General features: G+C 42.7%; 1 protein-coding gene across 2 annotated transcripts; it reads left to right on the forward strand.

The window, feature by feature from the left end:
* Positions 1-1,711: 1,711 nt before the first annotated feature.
* On the forward strand, positions 1,712-24,000 carry adam23b (ADAM metallopeptidase domain 23b). 2 transcript variants are annotated; one of them, XM_080478890.1, is made up of 26 exons: positions 1,712-1,971; positions 2,603-2,820; positions 3,152-3,228; positions 6,925-6,988; positions 7,835-7,917; positions 8,054-8,117; positions 9,824-9,896; positions 10,700-10,767; positions 10,928-10,993; positions 11,219-11,287; positions 11,963-12,129; positions 12,944-13,028; positions 13,109-13,193; positions 14,528-14,579; positions 15,191-15,290; positions 15,375-15,446; positions 15,555-15,641; positions 15,730-15,810; positions 15,923-15,973; positions 16,068-16,131; positions 17,280-17,385; positions 18,418-18,537; positions 18,650-18,818; positions 20,107-20,218; positions 20,599-20,689; positions 23,531-24,000. In XM_080478890.1, the coding sequence occupies exons 1-26, from the start codon at positions 1,896-1,898 to the stop codon at positions 23,574-23,576; spliced, it is 2,346 nt and encodes a 781-aa protein (XP_080335016.1). In that variant the 5' UTR covers positions 1,712-1,895; the 3' UTR covers positions 23,577-24,000. The 2 variants fall into 2 exon arrangements, with proteins under 2 accessions (XP_080335016.1, XP_080335015.1); XM_080478889.1 differs by lacking the exon at positions 20,599-20,689 and adding an exon at positions 21,492-21,582.
* Positions 24,001-24,332: the final 332 nt, after the last annotated feature.

A 24,332-nucleotide genomic window follows, 5' to 3' on the forward strand; every position in this document is an offset into this window, starting at 1 on the left:
CATCGGAGAGCCAGCCAGTCTTGTCTCAGCTGTCTCAATCTCCAGAGACTCAAAATGACCATTTCTTTGTGAACGCTTTAGGCCATAGCCGTGAGATCATTCAAAAGCTTCTCCTACACTCTGTGTCTGCATGCGAGCACCATTGATAGATCTTCACTATCATATGTGAAAGTGACAGTCTAATTATAATTTAAAGCCGATGTTTAATGGATTGTCTTGAATATATTTTGTCATCTCCGAACAAGGCTAAGAGCAGAAAGCACATTATGGACACACTGCTTAGTGGAACAACCATCATTTTGAACATCGGTAAGGATGCTTTTCCTCTGCTGCTGTTTCAACAAGCACTTCTTTTCTATCTTAGGTGTGTCATACATAACACCCAAGGGGCCGAAACCAGCCAGCTGGAAGGTCCAACTTGGCAGGATGACATTTAAAAGTGTAAAAATGACAACGAGGACAGTCAGTAAATACACTTTTTCTATTAAAGTGATTACTAGTCCTGTTTTGCCGCCTGTGAGTCAGGTTAGCTGACTTGACATTTGAGCTGTTTTAACCATTTGGATTTTTTATGAAGCAGTTTTGCTTGATTTTGCCATTTTTAAGCCATTTTAAACTTTTCTTTTAAGAATTGTAGTCTTTTATGGTGTCTTTCTGCTGTTTTTGCATATTTCCCCACCATTTCATGTGGTTTTAACTATTGTTCTCATTGTAGTTGTGCCTTTTTTTGAAACTATTTTGTTTTAGCCCAGATATATAGGTTCTTTTGATTATGACTCTGGTGTATAAATAAAATCAAAATAAGATCAAATGTTTATTTATGCATGATTTAGTGAAAACCTCAGAAAGCCACTAAAGAGGGGATGAAGAGCCTCATGTGGATCCAGACCCCTGGCATGACTGATGGCCAGATGAAATCTTCCAATTCAGTCCATTCCAGTCCAGTCTAATCCCACTGTTATTTATAAAGCACATTTAAAGACACCACAGTTGATCAAAGTGCACAATTCACACGTTTACATAGAATAGATAAATACATACAATACGATAAAACAAACACAGTTAAAACTAATTAAAATGGATAAAAACATGGGTAGTATAAAAGACATTAAAAAGATGAATAAAAATTGTATAGAATTAATGGAAGGCCTAACAGACAGGGAAGGGGCCTGTCTGATGGACAGTGGCAAGTCGTTCCACCTCATCTGGGCATTGACTGCAAAGGCGCACTCCCCTCTCAGCTCACACTTGGTTTTATGCACCATCAGGAGTTAATATCCATCTAAAGAAAGAACGAAAATTGGAACAATAAATGCAGGGAAAAGGAATTCCCCCTGATCTCCAGATTGTCCCTGCTGCCCCTCCTCTCCCCGGACAATGATCCATCCCAGACTTTGAAACCCACTGGCATGTGGTTATGTATGAGATTTAAATTTTTAATGTTAGTTTTTTTTTTCAAGTAGTTTTATTCTAGTATTTAATAATTTATTTATCTGAGGTGTGTGTGTGTGTGTGTGTGTGTGTGTGTGTGTGTGTGTGTGTGTGTGTGTGTGTGTGTGTGTGTGTTGTGTAACCCGGTGTGGAGGAGGACGACTCTCCGAGGCGGAGCCTGCTGCTTGACTTCCAGTTGCTGCCTGGCCACCGCCTTCTTTCAGCTCCCCCCTCCCGTCCTGAGCTCCCCTCCTCTCCTCCTCCTCTCCTCCTCCTCCTCCTCTTCCTGTCCTCCTCCTCCTGCTCAGCCGCTACTGCAGCAGCCAGCAGCAGAGTCCCGGTGCCTCCCGGATCCATGAAGAAAGCCCCCCTGCACGGCACCTCCCCCGCCGCGATGGGCCGCGAGCTAATAACAGCCCTGACGTGTTGATATCGAGATATTTTCCAGCTCTCAAATATGAATCATGCATTTGATATTTCTGGCCACTTTGCTCGTCAGCGTCCTCTCGCCCTGGCTTCATCCATCAGCGGCTTCATCCGGTACGTCTTGCAATCTGCTCCTAGTCACTCTGACCTGGCCGCACGCACCTCTCACTTTGTGCGCGCGCCTCCGGTAACCTCTGAAGATGTGCGGCGCGGACACACATGATGCCTCTGCTCCTCACAGCCGGTGGGAACGATCCCATCTGATATGCTGCGTCTCCAGCGTGATGGTGCATGAGGTGCAGACCACAGCATCTCAGCATTATTCTTCCTATTTTTGTTGTTGTAGTTGTTGTTGTTTAGATTGTATGGGAATACAGCTCTTCATTATGTATGACTGCTGCATTTGAATGAACTGTCACGGGGACTCTGTGTGCTCATCCGCAGAAGTCACACAGCTGTTTGGATTTAAGCGCATTCATCCACTGCAGTTTTGGGATTTTTTTTTTTTTTTTTTTTTAGTTTGTTCATAAGTGAATGCATCAATTCTGAATCCTGAGTTGTCAGTGTACTACAGTGTGTCACCATTGAAGAATCGCAGTAATGCAGTGGTCAAAATGCCCCGGCATTATTATCATATGTGTGTCATGAATAAAGGATGTCAGCTGGCTCTGTGTATGTGTGTGTATGCACCAGTCAGGTTTTTCACAGATCTGTCTGCTCCGGGGTGGGGGAAATTCCTTCGCAGATTCTCAAGGAGTAGAGGACAAGGTTGAGAGGGACGCAGTGCCAGCCCCGCTGAAGCAACAGGCAACTGCAGCACCTGCTATAGACAACACAACACGCCATGCCGAAGAGCATGTGATCACCTACCCCTCGCGGTTGATCTACTACCTGAACGAGGATTCGGAGAGCACCTACCATGACTTGAACACCCAAACCAGGAACCAAGCCACCGAAGGCCAGGTGAGCCTGCACTCGGGAGGGATGATGTGAAAAGTTTGAAGTCTTTTTTTTTTTTTTTATGTTCCCAGTGAGCCCTCACAGACATACACATCACTTTGGCAGACACAGTTTAATTTTTTTATTTTTTTTTCTTGAAGAACTGGAACGATGCCAGACAAGCAGTGCCAAAAAAAACAAAACAACTTTCTCTCTCTAGACCCATTGTGCTCCTGCCCTTTGTTTAGAGTGTTGAAAGGGATGTTGGAGGAATCTTTCCTCTGTATACACAGCTTTAATCGCACTCTTTGTAAGCTGCCGTCGTCTGTAGTGACACCCCTCTCCTCCTGTACAGGCAGTCCATCTCGCCCAAGCCAGTTTCCAGTTGGAAGCGTTTGGCTCCAGATTTGTTCTGGATCTAGCACTGAACAAGTAAGTTCTCTCATCTAATGACAGTCGTTAAACAGATGGATTTTTGTCATTATTAAAGGAAGTTTCTGTATATTTATTGTATACAGGGGTATTGTGATCGCTATGGGAAGTATGTACTTTTCATGCTTTTTGGCTTCTGGGCTCCTCTTTGTAGTTTGGAATGAGTCACGTCAAAATGATCTGGTTCAAGCGGAAAGCTGTAGGAGGCCTATACATTATTTTTGTGCAGCGTACCCGAGTCTCTTACTGCAGAGGAGGCGAGTGCAACGTTGGTGTAATAGTACCACAACAACTGGATTCATGAGAAACACACTGGGCGGAAAAATAAAAGTCAAATTCTGCTTCTATCATAACAAACCATGTTAGTTGTCAAGGTCATGTTGACAGAAAAGAACAAATAGTTGCTCCTTTTTTAAAAAAATTCCTTCTGGCCTTCTAGAAGAGGTTATGTAAAGCCTGTCTAAAGATGTCTGCCCCAGCAGATCCACACTGACACTCTTCACTCCACAGATATTATGCAAAATATTATGTGGTGCTATGCAGAATATTAATAAGACCATAAAAGGAAAACGGCGATGCAGGTTTCATTTCTCACAGCAGAGCCGTTCAGTTTCAAGTAGAGCCACTTGATGAGGTTTACGATGTAGAAAAGGTTGAACGGCGTTGGAATTAAAACATGTTTTAGATTTTAGGGGGGGAAACTGTGCGATTATGGTCGGGAATTTTAATTTTCAAAGCGGCTCGCATACAAGCGGTATGTGGCAGAAATGACTACAGTGATGATTCCCACTCGCAGCCGACTGCTGTTTGTAAATGATATGTATTGTGTGTCAGACTAGTGATTAATGCAGCCTCAGTTGAAGATGATGTGATGGTGTAATTGAATAGGTCAGCATGCCGACTTTTAAGCGCTGAAAGCAATCCGTGTCCGGCTGCCAGGCTACAGACCGGGAGAATATTCTAATAGGATGCTTTTGGAACGACTCAAGTCTTCAGCCTTAATGAAGCTTTAATAGTGTTGCATCAAAAATGTGCAGAGAGACAGTTATTCTGTGGTCTGCAAACACGGTCCTGTCCGGAGCGCTCTGGACACTCAATGATATTGATTTGCTCCCAACTTAAAGTAGCCAGTCTACATATGTGAGGGCTTAATGTACATTGGTATAAGGGCTTCAACCTGCCGATTGGATTTTAGATTGCCTAATGGGATTAACTGGTTTCAGTAGTAAGACGATGTCATTTTAAATGGTCTTACAGTATTGGTGGATAGTTCATTTGTTTGTTTGATAATTGCAGAGAAATGACATAAAATGTAGATGTTAGGGTCTGTGAATTTACTTCTATAATTAGTTTTCAAAGCTTTTAAAACACAGAGAATCATATCAACGCGAGTGTCGCTTTGGTTCTTCCGCTTTCTTTGTTGTCATTTTGTCATGATTTTACTAACATGGAGAGTAAGACTTCAGATCACAGCAGCCATTTGAGGAAGTCGTATTTGTTTCACTGTGCAAATCCAGAAATGTGTTGGTCAAGCTCACACATGACACCAGAAAGGCCAGAGGTAGAGTTGATATCGTCACTCTTTCTCTCTTTAGGTTCAAAATGCTCTGCGGGGTTCAGCCGAAATGAAACCAGGCATCATTGTGTTCTTTGCAGGCGGAGGCTGGAACACATCCGTGTGTCACATCTATTGAACTTAGCGTGTGTTACGCAAAACTACATTTCTTTCTCATGTCAATTCCAGCTCACGCAGCCTCACAGAAGACCGTCTCACACGGCACGTCGTGTTTATTGGACATTCAGGAATCAACACAAAAACAATGGAGTGTTTACAGCAGTGTGGAGGCGTGACAGTGTGACCTTGATTCCCAGCTGTTTGCTTGTAGGTTATCTGTGTGTGTGTGTGTGTGCGTGTGTGCGTGTGTGTGTGTGTGTGTGTGTGTGTGTGTGTGTGTGTGTGTGTGTGTGTGTGTGTGTGTGTGTGTGTGTGTGTGTGTGTGTGTGTGTGTGTGTGTGTGTGTGTGTGTGTGTGTGTGTGTGTGAGAGGAGTTTGAATTGTGTTAGCTGCGACAGTACTGATCTATATATAGATAGGTCTGCTACCTGCCAATGGGTGCTACTTTATCAGCTCACCTCATACTGTACCTGGGATTTGAGATCCTCTGAATTCGATGATTTAGGCATAGAGAGAGCTCAGATCTTGTCTGGATAAAGGAGTTTGACGTCAGCGGAGCCGGTTTCTTTCTGAAAAAGGGCTGTGGTTCCTCGTGAGGGTTTTGTTTTTCTTCTTCTTCTTCCTCTCTCTGCTTTGTCTCTGTGAATATTTCAGTGGCACTGACCTTTCTTTCGGGCATCTCTTTTAAGACTGGGTGTAGACCGCTTCATTGCATGAACCGTGTGACGGTGTCGTGTGGTGTTTCAGAGCTGCATTTGGTCGGGTGCCAGGAATAAGAACCTCCTGCAGTTTTTTTTTTGGTCCCCTCTCTCTGCTTCCCCTCTTTCCTGCTTTCCTCTGTTGCTACTGCTGCTGCTGCTGCTTATGCTGCATTGTGGCACTTTCCTATGGATGGGGAGACTTCAGGGCAGGACTCCCTCTTTCTGTGGTCTCCACAGGCAATCACAAGCTCTCGCAGACACACAAACAGACACACACCTCTGGATTTTCATGTTCCAGCGCTTTACCCCTCCGCACGCTGCAGTGCTGCTGACCACCCACACACACACTCTTACAAACACCAGTACACCATGGCGTGGCCCACTCTTCTCGCCTGTCCTCATCTGTCAAGCTATAAATAGTCCCTCACTCACAAATCTGTGGGAGATGCCACAACTCTTCACTCATAATTGTCCACTTCCTGCTCACGTGTCACTAAGCATCACTCAAATATGTCACTCTGCTAGTGTCACAAGATAAATCCATCACTTTCCCCTCCCCTGGTTTTTTTTTTTTTTTTTTTTTCCCTTTGTCCTGCAACATCACTGCATGTCCACAAAGAGGCGAATGTTTTTGATTTGCAAGGTTACTCGGGGAAAAAAGTGCCTTTGTGGCAGAAATTGCAGCCACTTGAAGTCAGCTAACAGATTGAGTGCATGTTATGGTGAGGGACGCTGACTCAGACAGCGGGAACTGCTGGGAGGACCGTTATGTTCAAGGTGAAGCCGCGGCCTAACAATCGTTTATCACATTAGGAGTCATTGGCAGCTTACAGATTCGGTTACTTGGTGTCTCTTCCTTTCATTTGTGTTGTTTCTCAATCAGTGGTCTAATTTTGGAATTTTCAGAGAAGGAACATGTAAAAAAAAACTGCAGCTTCAGGAGATTGCTTTTAGACTTTTTAATTTTAGGCTGTAACTCCCGATGGCGTTTTACGCTGGTGACCTTTTTGTCTCGTTTGTGCTGCGTCTTTCCGAGGTAACTAACTGTCCTCTTGAATCCATGTATCATGATATTTCCTGAGGCCTTGCATCATTTAACGTCCCCACTACACCTTTCCGACGCCATGGGAGTGTTTGTGCAGGCTAACCCAGGCACAGCGGTGATGAGTCCTCTTGTTTAAACCAAAGCTGTGCTCACCGCTAACCCAAAACCACAATATGTGAGTCAGTCACGGCGAAGACAAACAGGCTGCTGTGTGTTTTTATTGTCGCCGCATCACATCCTTCCACTGCTACTAACCACATCTCTGTTTTCATCAGTGACTTGCTGTCTTCAGATTATGTTGAGATCCACTATGAAGGGGGGAAACCTGTCCTGTCAAAGGTAAAGTCGGAGGCTTTTTTTTTTTTTTTCCCTGTTCTGTTGAAAGTCATGTATATTGTTTGTAAAAATGCAACAAAAAGGATGGAAATAATAAATCTGTGAATTAACAGACGTGACTAGAAAACAAAAAAGCTGCGGCTACATCTGTAAACCTTCTGTGCAAAATAAGAAATAGAACAAAATGTTCATGTAAAAGAGCTAGATAGACGGGCAGATAGACTTGCATAAGTAGGTTAATATGTGAGATTGTGTCATGTTATAGAGCAGCGGTACAGAGGAAATGGAGAGAGTGGAATGAGAGCCGGGTGCTGCTCTTGCTGATTCAGGCAGTGGTGAGCTGGACTGGGCGTACTGTAGCTGAATCAGCAGGGTTTTGCTCCCCTGCAGCCTCCTGCTGGAGCTCTGGTCACATGACACGGGGAGGGAAAGCACTCTGCAGTAGCAGCGCAGGGTGGGATGGGTGAAGCACGAGTGACGAAGAGAAAGGGAAAGAAAATGGGAAAATAAATAAATAAAAGGAGTGGGGTGGGAGGAGGTGTCCTCTGCTCACCCTGGGCCTGACAGCCGAGTCACAAACAGCATCTGTAACCACCTTGCGAAGTGTTAACTTCACATCTTAACAAGCGTTAGACCCCCTGCAGGAATGCTCCACTGTTACAGATCTGGAACTGTGTGGAAATTCAAGCCCACAATCGTTAACTAGAGAACTGATACCTTGCCTGTGTCATATCGAAGCTGTGAGACGTTCCAGTGGATTTGTGCAGCACACCACCAGAAAGGCTGCTTTGCAGTGATGCGGCATCAGAGCTGTTCTCCCCCCCCCCCCCCCCCCCCCCTCTGCTGCAGGGTGGAGAGCACTGCTACTACCACGGCCAGGTGAGAGGGAACGAGGACTCCCATGCGGCCTTATCTACCTGCAACGGGCTGCAGTAAGTGAACAGCAGGGCTGCGTGTATTCCTTGCCATGTTCGGAATATCTCGGGATAAACTCATCTCTGCTTCTCAGCTCCTATTGATTCAATATCGACTGGCTTCTCTCCCTTTTCTTCTCCCTCCGCCTGGCAGCGGGATGTTTGACGATGGAGTCCATGTATATCTAATTGAGCCCTTACTACAGACTCATTCAATTGTAAGTTATTACTCAGGCTGAAAACGCAAATATTTATCACCCAAATGTCCCCTGACGTCTCGGATTCACACACACAATTATCAAAACTCCTATTTCCAGTCAAAGATGTCCTGACCTCTCCAAGGATGGTCCCGGTTTTAAAGAAGACATAATGAAGCACATGTGGCCAAAGTGTTTACAGCATTTGATCACAAATGTTTGCTAATGTTTCAGTACAAGAAACATTTAGGATTTGTTTAGATGATTTAATTTGCTGTGGGTGAAAAAAAAACTATCATCACTGCGTGATCTTTACAGTAATTGGTATTTTGAAGCAGATCTGTTGCATTTAATTTTTGATAGTATATTAAATGTCTGTCGTCTTATTGTAGGCTGAAACAGGTGAGATGATTATAATGTCATCAAGTAAAATGTGTCTATAAAGATCAGGTGCATCAGGAAGGGACAGAAGAATATCAACACTTATAATGGTGGATTTATTAATCCTACCTAATACTGAATCACAAAAGTAAAAATACATTGAAAATGTCACTATTTCAGTGTGTGGACGATGATTGGAGAAAGTTAAAAATTTTAGGGAAAGTACAGCAAATACTTTGATCACTCAAAGGGCCAAATTCGTAGTTTGACAAATAACATTAATTCTTACCCGACGTAATAAGAATAGAGGACAAAATATGTCTTAGATGATCAAAGTATTAATGTCTCGAGTAACTTGAGTCACTTTCAAGTGAGGAAATACTGTCCAAGTGTTATCACATGCAGACCATACAGAGGAAAGCTTCACAAGACTTTTAAGACATAATAATGACATCAATTAACACAACTTTATTTGTAAGTCCATAGAAAATCAAATTGCCCACTTATGAGATCTGTAAGAAACTCGCCATATCCACTTTTGTTTACCCGGGGGGAAAAAAAAGCATTGCCAAACCTAATTTATGCTGGATACACAACAAACACCCGTTTATGTTGTGTTTGGGTGTTTTCAAAATGTGTGGAGGTCATATGCGTATATATTATTGTGCTCCCACTGATGTGGGTGATAATAACATTGTTTATCATTATGTGAATATCATCCTGGAGAGGTCACAATGCCTCTTAGTTGTTTTAGCGTCATCACATCGATACTCTCTCGTTGAACATGAGACTTTTTCACACAGTAACACTCACTGATTCCCCAGCTGCATGAATGTGACATAAGTATATACATAAATAATTCAATATTTAAGTTAAATAAAACATGGTGGGTAGATTCTTCGCTGATTGAAACTCATTTCTTACATTTTAATACACTCTTTGATATGAACTGCTTAACAACTACTCAAATCAAAAAGAGCTTTGCATGAGGACTTATGCACACATGGGAATAAATATTGACTCCACAACTGTAGCTGCATCACTTTAAGCACTCGTGTTTGCGCTTACATATTTTCTCTATCTGTATATGCATGCACAAAAAAAATGAAGATATTTAAAACAGAGAAACAGAATTTTAGATGTATGAAACGTAGCAATAGTTTTATTGTCCTTTTTGCATGACGTTGCATGTTCTAATAACTATTTACAAGTAGTTTTACACTTTTGTTTTTTACAAAATAAAAGTTTAATCTGACCAAACCATGGTGTGAGTAAGCACTTTCCAGTTGGCCAGTCTCTCTCAGCTCCTCATCAATCTGCTCACACTTGTTTGCCTCACCCTGCAGGATACAGCTGCAAGGCCTCATAAACTAAGAAGGACACCTTCCCTTCCACGGAGCCATGATTCAGAGGAAGAGGGTAACATTTCTATTACTGTCATCTTACGTAATGTTAACCATCAGTCCTCCGCCTCTGACCAGCGCCACACCTCTCCTTCTGGCCCGCACATCATCTTCAGGATGCACGTTTGGCACAAAGCAAACCGCAAGTGGTGAAATGTAGTTTACAACTTAACATTTCCGAAAGAGAAACACCCTTGATCAAGGATGAGCCACTTTGAGGGCTGCAAAGATTTCCCCCGTACTACCAGAGGCCAACGCGGTGATCACACACTTCTACCACTAGACTTTATGACAAATATTGAAGCTAATATAAGCAAAATAGATATTCGTAATCTTTTATGTAATTGAATGTTTTGCAGTTGAGTAATTATTTTAATTATTTTTTCAAACGTTAAAATAAATTCACTTACATAGTAGTTTGGGAGTAATTCCAGTTAATGTCCAGTTCATTTGTGCTTGAAATGACCACCATGTGGTAAACCAGTAACATATTAATATTCGAATACAATATCGCAGACTAGTTAAGTATAGGGACTGGGGCTGCATGTGGCCAGCGGTACATCAGTTGCTCATGTCTGTACTTAGATGTTAGTTAATTATTTATTGCTGCCAAATAGAGTGGGGTTTACTTTACCTTCTTCAAGACTGAGAGGTTTTGTTGCTCCCACTTGTACAGTGTCGATAGGTTTAACACCTCTGCACTTCTGTAACATTTCACATGGCGTGTCACATACCTGACAACATCACTGCCAGCTTAAACATGTGGAATGAGCTTGCCCAGTTGCAAATGCTCAAATGTCATTGTGTGTGTGTTTGCAGTGGAGGAGGAGCAGCTCTTCTCAGAGCTGGATGAATTATCCTGGCTGAAGCGCAGGAAAAAGCGAGCAGTAAGTCTCTGATCTCACTTCTCTCCTAAGTAATGCATCAGCTTTGGTTCACCCACCCTTCATTCATTGTACAACATGTATGCAGCAATCGTTCCCAGCAGTCGACGCTCTGCTGATACTGGGACGGCAGATTACATGTTTGCTGTTTTTTGCGCCGCAGATGCCTCGCAGCGTGTTTGAAGAGATGAAGTATTTGGAAGTCATGATCGTCAGTGACCACAGTTTGGTACGTGCTTCCACTGAAAGCGACGACACGCCAGACACCTCTCAACGTTGCACACTCGTCTCTGATTCTCCTATGCAGAAAAACAAACTCATTAATGTTTCAGACCAATGCTGCACTCTAACCACAAGAGGGAGCAGTGATGCTTAATGTATTTCACTGTGCATCATCAAAGTACTGCAGCCTATTCATCTTCTCTTTTTGTGTTTGCTTTCTCTCTCCCCGCAGTATAAACGACACAAGAGCAAGCAGCATACAAAGAATTTTGCCAAGTCAGTAGTGAATCTTGTGGATGGTGTGAGTAAGCGTTTTGTTTATCCTTTGAGAAACATCAAATGTGTGCTTCTTGTGAACCGTCTCTCAAATTGTATACAAACAGCTCATTTCGAATGGCTGTTATGAAGTAAAACCTGCTTTTGTAAGGTCAAGTTGAGGGTTTTTCTGACTTTGTATCTGCTGCTAAATTTCACTTTGTCAGTAATATAACTCATTCATACTATCTGTCGTTCCCTCAAGCGCCAGAAGCAGGATGAAATTTGACTTTGTTCAACTCACACTTCTTTCTATTCAAAACTCTGAAAAAGCTATTCAATTTCCCTGCAGCCACAGCCGTACTTTAGTATTTAGGGGTTATCAGCAACTGTAAGCCTGTGACCATATTTAATTACGTTCTGGCTGTGTACCTGTGGCTCTACATCAGTGACGCCTTGAGGCAACGATTGAATCCACACTCTTTGTTTGGTGATCTGACCCTGTGCATTAATACTCCCCGTATTCCTCCCTGCTCCCAGTGTGCTGCATCTCCTCATCTGTCTTCCCCTCAGACAGATCAGATTCAAATTCACGCCCAGTGTTTGCTTCCTTTCCCTGTGCTGTCTTTTTTTTTTTTTTTTCCTCCCCTGTGCCTCCTTCGCTCGCTATCTCTGTCTCTCTTTATTGCTCCCATTGGCTGCGACGAATAATTCATGGTAGATCTTCAAAGAACAACTGCACACCCGTGTGGTGCTGGTTGCTGTGGAGATCTGGACAGACAACGACCACATCCCCATCAGCGTGAGGCCCCTGGAGATGCTGCGAGATTTCGCCAAGTACCGGCAGCTGAGCATCAAACACCACGCCGATTCTGTGCAGCTTCTCTCGTGAGTCCTGCACTCAACAGAACATTTTATCTGCTCCATATAAGTTCATTCAAGCCATACTTAGAAACATCATATTTGCCGCTGTTCTTAAGACGAGAGTTTTAATGAAACGCCCTGCGAGCTGCAAAAAAAGAAATCGCATCGTGTCCAACTCTGAATGACTGCAAATGATAGACGTAGATATACTGCATGTTGCTTCAAGCCTTAATTGAAGAACATTTTGCTTGAAGATAAACGAGTAAAATGAACAAGTCATTGTTTTCCTTCATAGATATCATGTTTAGTTTATTTTACTTTGTGTTTGTTGGATGTTATGTTATCATTCCATCTACTTTGTCCTTTATTTTTTATTTTCTATCTTCTTTTGTACCACTTCTGTTATGTTTTGTTTTTTCAGTTTTTTTACAGTTCAAAAATAGAATTTTGTGCATTGGGTTTACAGTGCTTAAAAGTTCACGCAGACTTCTTGTTTTTCTTTTTTTACAATTTCTGTAGCCGAAATGGGTATAGGCTGAAGCCAAGGCTTATTTTTGCCTATCCCTTAAAAATCCACAAAGTTATCCAGGACACCAGTAATACATTCATTCACATACAGCTGCATTAGAAAATAGACCTTGAGCTCAGTGTGTCATCTTTTTAATGCAGCTCTACATTCCTTACGTCCTTTCTAATCGACTAATCGTGAATCTGATGTCTAACCTGTGCTGCACCTGCAGAAGCGCTCACATTAGTAATAACCTCGTCCTCTGCAGTTTTTTGGCTATGAACAATGTGTTCTTCATGTTTTCTTCATTGTCTTCCATCATTTTTGTAGAAATGTGACCTTCCACTACCGCAGGAGCAGTACTTCGTACTTCGGAGGCATGTGCTCCATGAGCCGTGGCGTCGGGGTCAATGAGGTGAGAGTAGCTGTCATACGTTTGTGTGTGTGGGTGTGTGTGGGGGTGTGTGTAATCTGTAGTCTCTGTCGCCCCCTCAGTACGGCTTGAGGACCATGGTGGGATCTCTATCCCAGAGCCTGGCGCAGAACCTGGGCATCCAGTGGGACCCGGCATCCAAGAGAAGTATACATGAAACACAGTTTGTTCACTCACAAAAAGATTCCCGTTATCATAGCAGACTCTGAACTTCACGTTTTATTGATGAACCTCTGGTGATTCTTTACAGTGAAGGATTCTCTGTTTGGTCCAGCAGTGGCGTATATTTAATGCGTCTAATGAAACACGAACAAAACGCTAAGCTCTGAGCAACATGCAGTACTTTATGACAACCCGCTCTTCTGCAGGTCACATTTAAGTGCACCTCCTGCTATTGGAATGTTCTACGCAGAGGTTTTCAGATATCCAGGGCAGATTGCCTGGTCGATAAATAGAGATGTCGATATCTAGCAGATATACACTACATAGAACATGATGAGCAGACTAAGGAAAATAGTAAAATGTTCAGAAGAAGGATAACGATAGATGGATGGATGTAAAAAAAAAAAGAAGGATGTTATTTCAGCTGATCGTGCTGAGAGGTTACTATTTGAATTGTACATTTCATTTTTTAGACGTCATTCTTTACTAGATATTCCGTTACTCTGCTCTGTTTACATGTCGGCAGGAAGCGAATCACAAACTGCTGTCTTGTTTCAATTAACAGAACTCATAACATTCTTTTAATTTTTTTAGCCGGTTCTTGTTTTCATGCACAACAACGTCTTGGTGAAGGTCAAACACGATTCCTCTTTTGATTCGACACCTCTGATTATTTAGTTAGAATAAAATGGCGACAATGAAAACTCATAGGCATGAATACGTCACTCAGCGTTTTACACTGCAAATGTGTTTTCTGACTCTTTCCTCTGGTTATCACAATACTCAAAGGCTATTTAACTGCAGAAGGCCCCAATGAAACCAAATGTTTTTCTTAGCACAAAACTGTCTTTTTATCTGAGTAACAGCCACACAGACGCGCTCATTGTCTTGAAAGAAAGACGTCTAAAAATAGACCGCTCCGAGTACGACTCGGGAAGAATTTACGCCACAAGACTTGCGATTGCCGCGGTTAATGAGGCAGACTCGTCACACAGCTGCCAGGTCCGAAACTGCAAGCTCCAAACAAAAGAAATGCCAGCCATCAGCAAAAATCTTTTTATGGTCCCAAATCTGTCCGAGCGGGAGTGTGTCAGTGAAAAATAGAGTGAGGAAATTCTTGATTCAGCAGAAAGCTTCGGGGATCAGGTGCTAAATCTGCCGCTAAACGCTGCTTCTCTATTATGACAAAGTGGAATTAGAAGCACAATTTGTGAAGACACTTCTTCAGATCTCGATTTATTTCAAATGCTCATGTGTCATCTCTTCCTTTTTTTCTCCTCTTTTCTGTGTTTTTCTCCACTTTCCTCTGTCCTCTGCAGAGGAATGTGGATGTGCTAACCTTTGGGCTGGATGCATCATGGAGGACAATGGGTAATGTCCACCACACAGACAATATGCAAACAAGTGACTACATTTACTCCTGATACACAGAAATGATGTTAAAATGTTAAAAGTAACTTTCTTCAATGATAGAGGTTATAATTACTTAGGGCAGATTTCTAACTGATCGCAAAGATTATGAGAGGATAAAAAGCCAAAGAGTGAAAGATACTTACGAAATAATAAAGCAGAAATACCCAATATAGCTTTCTAACCTTGCTATTCTATTCTATTCTATTCTATTCTATTCATTTTAACCAGTAGTGAATATTAAAACATGCCTGATGTAATTTTGAGGGATAACATATCTTATTTTTTGTGGGATACTTGATGTAACCTGATCATTGTGATGGCATTATTTAGGATTTCTCACAGGAGTCTCACAAAGCATCCGCAAAGTCTTAAAAGTCTTACTGAGCATTTAGTGTAAATTTCCTAATAAAAGTGAATAATCAATGTGAACAATCAAAGAGACACTGGTTTTATCATAAAAAGTACAATGACTAAAGTTCTTTTCAGGACAGCAGTTCGCAGCACACCAGCATTTTCACTCACAGGACATTTGACCCTGACGTAACGTCTCCTATTCTTCCCGTTCCCAGGGTCCAAAACCCGCAGAAATTCTCCAAATGCAGCATCACAGATTACAAGGAGTTCCTGTTGAAAGGCGGCGGCTCGTGTCTGTTCAACAGGCCGACCAAGGTGAGATGCACACAGCTCCGCTCCTCTCACAGCTGTCACAAATCACACAAGCCCGTCTCACGTCCTCTCGTCTCGTCCCGGCAGCTGTTCGAGGTGGCAAACTGTGGGAATGGATTCGTCGAGGTGGGAGAGGAGTGCGACTGCGGAGCCAGAGCGGTAAGTTTCTTTTTGCTCCGCCGTGTCACGTCTGTTTGCTGTCAGACGTTTATTCAGCTGGGTGAAGCCTTCCCCCTCCTTTTTTTTTTTCTCTCTCTCTCTCTTCAGGACTGCTACAAAGAGTGCTGCAAGAAGTGCTCCCTGGCCAACGGGGCGCACTGCAGCGACGGTCCATGCTGCAATAACACATGTCTGGTATGAGTGTGGTGTTCGGATGACACTCCGCAGCCGTCTTATTTTAGAAAATGTGTACATAACTTGTCATATCTAATTTTCTCACCAGTTTTATCCTCGAGGTTACAGTTGTCGCTACGCCGTGAACGACTGCGACATCTCAGAAACCTGCTCCGGGGACTCTGGACAGGTGTTTCTTTATGTCGCACTGATCTTTTGTTTGAGTTTGAAATGGTTCAGTTCTTTGCATGATTGAGATAAATTGGGCGGTTTGGAAGACGTGTCCTGTTGTGACTTTGCAGTGCCCTCCCAACCTTCACAAGCAAGATGGTTACCTCTGCCAGGTCACCCAGGTAGGAAACATTAACCGAATTTGCTTCAGACCAGAAGCAGTCAAGCAGGGTTTCATTCAGTCACGGTGTGTGTGTCTTTCTGTTTGGTTTGAAGGGCCGCTGCTACAATGGAGAGTGCAAAACTAGAGAGAACCAGTGTAAATACATCTGGGGGTCAAGTAAGATTAAAAGTCATTTCATTCACATCAGTAGTGGAGTGTTTGAGTGGTGTGGTTTATTTGTAAAGCAGCTAGAATGGGGATGTTTGCATGTATATTTCATAGGTTACATTACATACGTTAATGTGAAAATTCTGGAGATTCAACCAAAATGACTGCTTAGAGCAGGTGTGTAACAACAGTAATGCAATAATGGCCAATAACATAATATCTACCAATAATGTAATAAGCTTATTCTTTTCTTTCAAACTTGATTATTTGTATTTGTCCCAGCATTATACATGAACACAAAACAGCCGGGGGCCATTGTATTTACAATTGAATCATTGAAACAAAATAAAAATCCAGTGTTAAACACGGTTTCTGATATGAATTCTTCTACCTCCTTCCATTTTTTCTTTTTAAATTGGGCAATACCAATATATATGAAAGATGTCTGCAAAACCTGTTCCACACTCACAGTACACAATAGTTGTAGCCATACCTCTTGAGAAATCAGTCATTTTGACCTTTTCAATGGATTGAAGTCTAAGTTAATAATTTGCCAATAGTGTAACAATATGTTTGATCCTTCATCATAATAACATTCTGGCAATAATGTAATAGGTTACTACTGAAGAAGCATTTGAAATAATAGATTTGAAATGCCATGACTACAGCCAGTAATGTGATAATACATAAATAAGACTGCATTCCCTGGAAATAAAAACTTTTTGTGAAGGTTTTGTGCAGTTTGCTGGGTTAGTGGAGGGGAGAGTCATCATAGTCGTTCATTGTGGCAGTTATGTTTGTAAAAAAATATTTTACTATTTTATTCCATTATTGGCTTTATTCCATTCAGAATGGCCAGAAATATGATGTTATTGACCATTACAATGTTAGTGGTTGTTACACATGTGCATCATGACATGGTGAGTTTAGAGTTTCGCTTTCAATGTATGACAATTGGCAGTCCTGATTTATTCATAATGTGTTTATTTATAGACAGAAATAGTTCAGCAGAGATTAGGACAGACAGACCAGAGGGGAGATATAAAAGCCATCCACCTTTAGCGTATCGCACCCTGAGTGTCTGTATATTAGAAACCGTGTGAAGAGAGTTTTGTGCTGAACATCTTTACAGTTCATCCCTTCATTCTGTGTTTCAGAGGCCGGAGGATCGGAGAAGTTCTGCTACGAGAAGCTGAACACGGAGGGCACAGAGAAGGGCAACTGTGGGAAGGACGGAGAGAAATTCCTCCAGTGTAGTAAACAGTGAGTCTCAGCTGAAGATGTTATCGAAAATTAAATTAACAACGGCTTTTCCTCCGTGCTGATATCATAAACTACACATTCTACACACCTCACACATTACTTGACAATTGCTGTAAGCAGATAATTCAACATTCCCCCTCACTTCAATTAGAGTTCAGCCAGCTGTGTGAAATGGAGACATCGGAAAGTGGTTTAAACTTTCTTTGTCCAGCTCTGTCAGGTCTTTTCTCACCTGTGGCTCTTCAGACAGATTTGCGCAAACTAATAAGATTAATCCCCTTTTCTCCTGATGTGGGACATTTTCAGCTTGGATTCTGTTATGACCTGCAGGTGTCTAACAGAGAGCCTGTCTCATAGAATAGAATAGAATAGAATAGAATAGAATAATATCAGCCTACCGTCATTGTCTTCCAATGACATATTCTCAACAGCCACAGACACACACACACACACACACACACACACACACACACACACGCTCACACAGACTTTCAATTGCTTCTCCTTCTTTCTCCAGGATTGCCATGTGTATGCACACTCTCTCATTGGCTTCTCTATATTTCATAATGAGATAATACCACCCATAAAATCATAAATGTCCTGAGCAAATGTTTAATGTTTATCAGCTGCTTTTGACATTTCCCATCATGCCCTTTGGTCAGCTGATAGTCACTGCCGATTCTTTCGTCTCGTGACGTAATTGTTGCACGATTGCGTGACACAGAGAGAAGTTGGTACAGAGTCAGACAAATCTTACACGGTTTATTTTGGCTTCTTGTTTAATTACAGTTTGTGTTGCGCAATCACTGACAAGGATTAACACAAGAAACACGTATTTAGACCCTGGAGAAACCTTATTTAGTCAAAAGGAGAAAATGCAAACTCTTATGCAGAAAGACCTGAGCCTGGAATCCAACCCTGCCGTTCTTACAGTGAGCTGACAGTTGTAACCACCTCTGACGAGTCAAAATGTACCTGAGGTGAGATAATTTCAACTGTACACATTTTTTTTTTTTCTCTCAACTTTTACAGTGACGTGTTCTGTGGTTACCTCTTGTGCACCAACATTGGGCGTGCCCCACGCATCGGAACCATGAGGGGAGACGTTACGCCCACCTCCTTCAATCACCAAGGCAACGTGATACAGTGCACGTAAACAAGTTTAATTCATTAAAACCGTTTTTTCTGGCGACTGATCTCCAGTTGTGGCTTCCCTGACAAATCTTCCTCTCTCCTCACTTCTCCGCCAATTTGTTTCCCTCAGCGGTGCCCATGTCCTTTTGGACGATGACACAGATTTAGGCTACGTGGATGATGGGACCCCCTGTGGGCCGTCAATGATGTGCCTTGACCGGAAGTGTCTGCCCATCCAGTCGCTTAATATGAGCACCTGCCCCATTGGACCTAATGGACAGGTGTGCTCTGCCCATGGGGTGAGTCCCCACTTCACAATGACCTACTGCTAACGCTTTGCCTCGCGTTGTGTGACATCACTCCACGGGCTTTCATTCAGAACGGATTGCTCCGGTTGATGAATTGATTATTCTGGCATCAACATACACCCTGTAGTTATGATCATTTCGTTGCAGCCCTTCTGTTTGTCTAACCATAACAAATTGGCTTGCTCAAGACAAAGAGGGAAGAAAAGTTAATTTGCTGCTTAATATATCCTAACCATTAACATTAGCAATGATAAAGAGGCAACCGGTCAGTGGTAATAATTTTATGGCTGACCTGTATAAAGAGGAATGATTTTCATACACTAAAACTTAACGATAGTAATAATATACAATTAATAATAGAAAAGCAGGAAGGATTGCAGTTACTGCTTTTGCCCTAACAAACAGTGATTACTTGTTATAAAATTAGTAAGGCCATTACTATGACTGATTTTAGTGAGTTCATTACTTTTGTTGTACATGAAAACAGTTGTAGAGCTGCCGTGTCTCACTGTCCTGCTTCAGAGCCACCTTAGCATCAGCTGTTGTTTTAATGGTTACCATTTCACTAAATTTCAGTTTAGTGGATGTGCACCACCTTTTTTTCCTGAACTAACCCCGTCCATTCAGGTGAAACATAGTTACCCGTGATGACCATCAACATTAGAACTCTTTAGAAATAATGAATACTGCATTATCTTTATAAAAGTTGTCTGCCAGTGTCTGCATGTTGGTAGTTTATCTCAGCTGTTTTTTTTCTATTATGTTTTTTCTTGTTGTCATTGGTTGAGAAAATGTTTAATAACCACTATATACCAGATTATAGAGCATCTTCCTCAGACTGATCTCACTTCAGGTGTATTTAATGAGTCATTCATGCTTACAGCTCAGCTAATATGTTACAGAAACACATGATTTGCTAATCTTTACCCAAAAAATAAACTTTTAACTAAATGAAATCCAATGAAATGAGTCAGATGATTGAAAAAACAAGCTAAATGTAATGTAGCTGTTTCACACGTTTGTGCTCGCAACGTTTGTTTGCAATGGTGTCAAAACACTTATTATTGTAAATGAATTGGTTTACCTCAATTTTCTTCTGTGCATCATTTACAAATGCCTTTTATAGATAGTCCTTTATTATCTTTACATTCTCTATAAATAGTGTAAAGGTGGCTGCTCGGAACAGTCCCAGTGTTCATACATAGTAAAAATATATCTAATGTGCTAGAAACTTTATTTGCTTCCCCCTCATCATCACATCTCCGTCTGACTCATATAGGTGTGCAACAATGAAGCCACGTGCACCTGTGACACCACCTGGGCAGGGACCGACTGTAGCATGCCTGACCCGCCTAAAGAGCCTGAGGCCACTCAGGATGAAGAACCCAAGGGTCGGTTTCTACAGTATTCACCTCTGTCCTCTCAAAGAATGAATAACACACGTGTTTATTATCCACCCATTGAATTTAGTCGACGTTCATGACCATGTTCATACTGTAGATGCTGTTCTGCAATATTACAATGTGAAGCTCACTCGCGCTGCTAGATGTGAATCTCACAGGTAAAAATGCAGGTGGAAGGAGAATAGAAAAGCAGTGATGCATTTGTGCTGTGCTACTGATGCTTTGACCACAGGTGGATGGGGTGGGGCTTAAAGGGGCGGGGCAGCGTCATAGAGGGAAACCGTGTCTCTTCATCCATGACTCTGAAGCAGAAGTCTGCTATTTGTTTTTGACAGGGTGGTAATAATGCTCCTTTTCCCTCTACACAGTGAGCGTGGCCACTAACAGGCTGATAGGGGCAGTAGCAGGGACCATTCTGGCCCTGGGGGTGATTTTTGGAGGCACAGGGTGGGGAATAGAGTAAGCATCTTTAACCCTTTCACAGCTCTTTCTTTCATAGTGGTGCCTCAGTGTGCGGGTGGTCTCGTGAGCCGGCCTGAGCCCGTGTGTGCGTCCCGGTGGCTTTGTGTTTTCTTGTGTCTTGGTGATGACCATATAATTGTCATGTGATTGGATGTTTTCAGTGTCGTGTGATTGATTGATGGATTTCCCCTCCTCCTTCTCCTCCTTCTCCTCCTCCTCCTCCTCCCCGTTGTTCCCCATTATGACAGACCACTTTCTTCATCCTACCTCTTCCTCCTCTTTTTCCTATTCCTTCTCTTATTCTTAGTCGTTATGTGGTTGCTCCTGTGATCCTCTCCTTTCTGGGGCATGTGGGGCATTTAAATGAAATCAGTACTGAGAAGTGTCCGGTTAGCGACCCGGCTTGTCAGTCAGTGGTAGGCTGTGTGGTGACCGGGACCCCTAAAAACATTCTGTACTCTTTGCACTGCAGGTCACATATACATATCGCCTTTGATGGATGCCCAGAGTCTAGTCTTCTGCACAACCCTAGCAGACAAACCACTGATATTTATCACCTCGAATGATAAAGAGATAAATGTAAATTTCTCCAGGGCATTTGCTTGATTACCTTCAAATCAAGTTTCACACTAAAGGGGGCTGAAAAGCATGCAAGATACATTCTCAGACCATTTTACTGTAATAGTGTACTTATGGTATGTTTTCTGTTCCATGTGAAATCATCGTTGTATAGTTACATGTTATTGGTACAGTAAGTGAGTATAGAAACTCATGTGTTTTTCCCCATAACCCTTTACAGGTCCTAGTGCCACCAATCTAATAATAGGCTCCATCGCCGGAGCCATCCTTGTGGCTGCCATAGTGCTGGGGGGGACTGGATGGGGCTTTAAGTAAGCAACACGCCGCATGCCTCTCCTGCTGAAACTCTTAGCATCCCTGCTGCTTCTAGACACCAGGGTTTGAGCTCCTGCTACAGAATATGGACCCCAGGATGGACACAAAACGAGCATAAAACCATCATACATATCAAAAATAAACATATGATTAACAACTAAATGATTTCCGGGTTGTCTCATAGAGGTGGGTGACACCCGAGAGTAAATGTATAATAATACATGTGTAGATGTTTATCTGTGTTGGGAGACCCTGGGGGTGTCTGTGCATTTGTAGCAGAAACTCAAACTGATTGGATCGGCAGAGCTTGACATGCATGTTCAGTGAAGAGAGTAACAGAGAGTCTCAGTACAGAGGGTGAAGAATTACAGCTAAATAGGTTTAAAAAATATATATATATTTGCTTAAGCTTGTAAACCTACAAAATCCTTTTCCCCTCTGAAATTCAAAGATATGACATCTCTGTGTAGAAAATGTACTTTTGTGTACATGGTTAATGGTAGATCTACCACTGATTAGCCTGCTGTCTTGAGCAACAGGGGTGTTACACATCTTACTTTAAACCGATCTAAGGACTAAATGAGATATTTAATCTTGCAGCCACCAAAGCATGCCAAATAGCAAAGCATCATGGTTTTCACCACTAAAACAAAAGAAAATGATTGAATAAAACAAAAAAAGCAAGCAAACATTGACTAACGAGCAAAAGGTTTCTGCATGCCGACGTGTTGATTTGGAGAAGTTCAGTTCATTGCACAAAGGCTGAGTCCAACCAAGAGTAATTGAGTCCAGGGTTTGTCGTGCTCTCATCCCCTCCATGATCTTTTTCTCAATCCGTTGCTGTTTGAGGCTGAGACTTTTAAATGGAGAGTGGTGAGAGCGACAGAGAGAGAGAGAGAGAGAAAGAGAGAGACAGAGAGAAGCCAGGACCTTTTTGTTGCCTGCAGCCTTTGTGCCATGGCTGGCCACACCCGCCTGGATGGCCAGGCTCCGCCCTAGAGCAGAGCAGGACTCTCGGACCCGCCCACACCAGCTGCCATTGCTGCCTGCTTCACAGACCTGGTACAGACACGGCGCATTGCACTGCATGAACCACGCACAGCAATAGTGCCACCTTCAACTGGCGCACTATTGGAAGAGGTGCATGAGAGAGTGATAGACGCCCCACAACAAGCCACAGTACGGGGAGGTTATGCATCACTCCTGTTGTCATACTTGTTGTTGTCCCACTGTTGTGGTTGGTAGTAGTTATTGTTGCTGCCGCTGCTGCTGCTGCTGCTGCTGTGGATGTTGTATAAGTGGTTGTCCTCTCTTTCCCTCCTCTATAGAATATATTTTTTGTTAGCCGTTTCCCTACAGACAGTTATGTTTTGAGTGGAACTAATGTCTTTCCCATCAAAACTGGTAATGAAACATGTCTCCTACACTTCACCTCGTAAACTGCACGCACAAGCCAATCAGCACTTGTCTGCAGCAAGGCAAGAACAGATATTTCTATTCATGAACCTTTGGAGTTACGGCATTAACTTAATCAAAGTGGATCGCTGGGAAAGCCGCAGCAAGTTTCACATCAATCCAGAGCAAGCATGCACAAATGGTTGGCTCCTAAATGAAAATGACCTCTCTACATGTTTTGTGCATCACTGTGAAGGGAAACCTAAAGGTTCATGGCTTTAAATAACGTGGTGCCTTTGCAGTCAAAGCTGATGCAACCAAGATGGACCAGCCTTTCCTCACTTTGATTTCTTCAGCTTTTCATCCCCACAGTCCTAAAAGAGATTTTCATTTCCATTTGGCACCATTCAATGGAAAGGAGAACCATTTAGGTTGTATTCTCCCTGTAAACTGAAGAGATGAGTGCGGTTGCTAGTCCAGGTTGCATTATTTGTGTTTCGCACATTGTTTGAAAAGACACTGACTCTTGTTTTCTTATCTCCTCGTAAGAAATGTGAAGAAGCGGCGATACGACCCCAACGCCTCCGCCATTTAACCCAAGGAGGGATGGCAATCAGAGACTGACTCCTCCGAGGCTTCCGTAGTTGGCTACCTGACAGCTGGACTGCACTTATTGCTGCTGATCTTTTGGCATTAGTTTTACTTGAAAAAGACATAGTGGACATTTTAACAAATTCCATCATAGTGACATTATAAATGCAGCCTTTTCGACTTCACCTCACCCATGTAACGACCAACAGCCACTCCTCAAACACCCCCGACCCTCCAACCTGATCTCTGGAGTGGCAGAGCACCTCTTCCATCCTCTAGTGCCAGTGCACAGGCGTTCAGGCAGAAACCACACCACTCTCTCACCCGGCATGATTATCCACACAAAGCGTGCTGCTTGCTGGCGCCCTGGCATGAAGAGTCCTCTCTGCAGGGCTCGCATGGCTACCAAAGCTACAAATATATCGCGGAAAAAAAAAAAAAAAAGGATTTATCCAGTGCAGGAGGAAACCTGGTTAAAAACCAAACCCAGTGGAAAGCTGGTTAAAGCTTCAATATTCAATGTTTAGGTGCTGCAGAAGACGATGAGGCTGCATGTGGGGGCTCTAAAGGGCCGTGTGGACCTCAGAGTAAACCACACACACACACACACACACACACACACACACACACACACACACACACACACACACACACACACACACACACACACACACACACACACACACACACACACACACACACACACACACACACACACACAACTGTACATAAATAACTTCAGGTTTGAGATTAACAGCAT

Source organism: Lipophrys pholis (assembly GCF_963383615.2).
Source record: "Lipophrys pholis genome assembly, chromosome: 13".
Taxonomy (NCBI): domain Eukaryota; kingdom Metazoa; phylum Chordata; class Actinopteri; order Blenniiformes; family Blenniidae; genus Lipophrys; species Lipophrys pholis.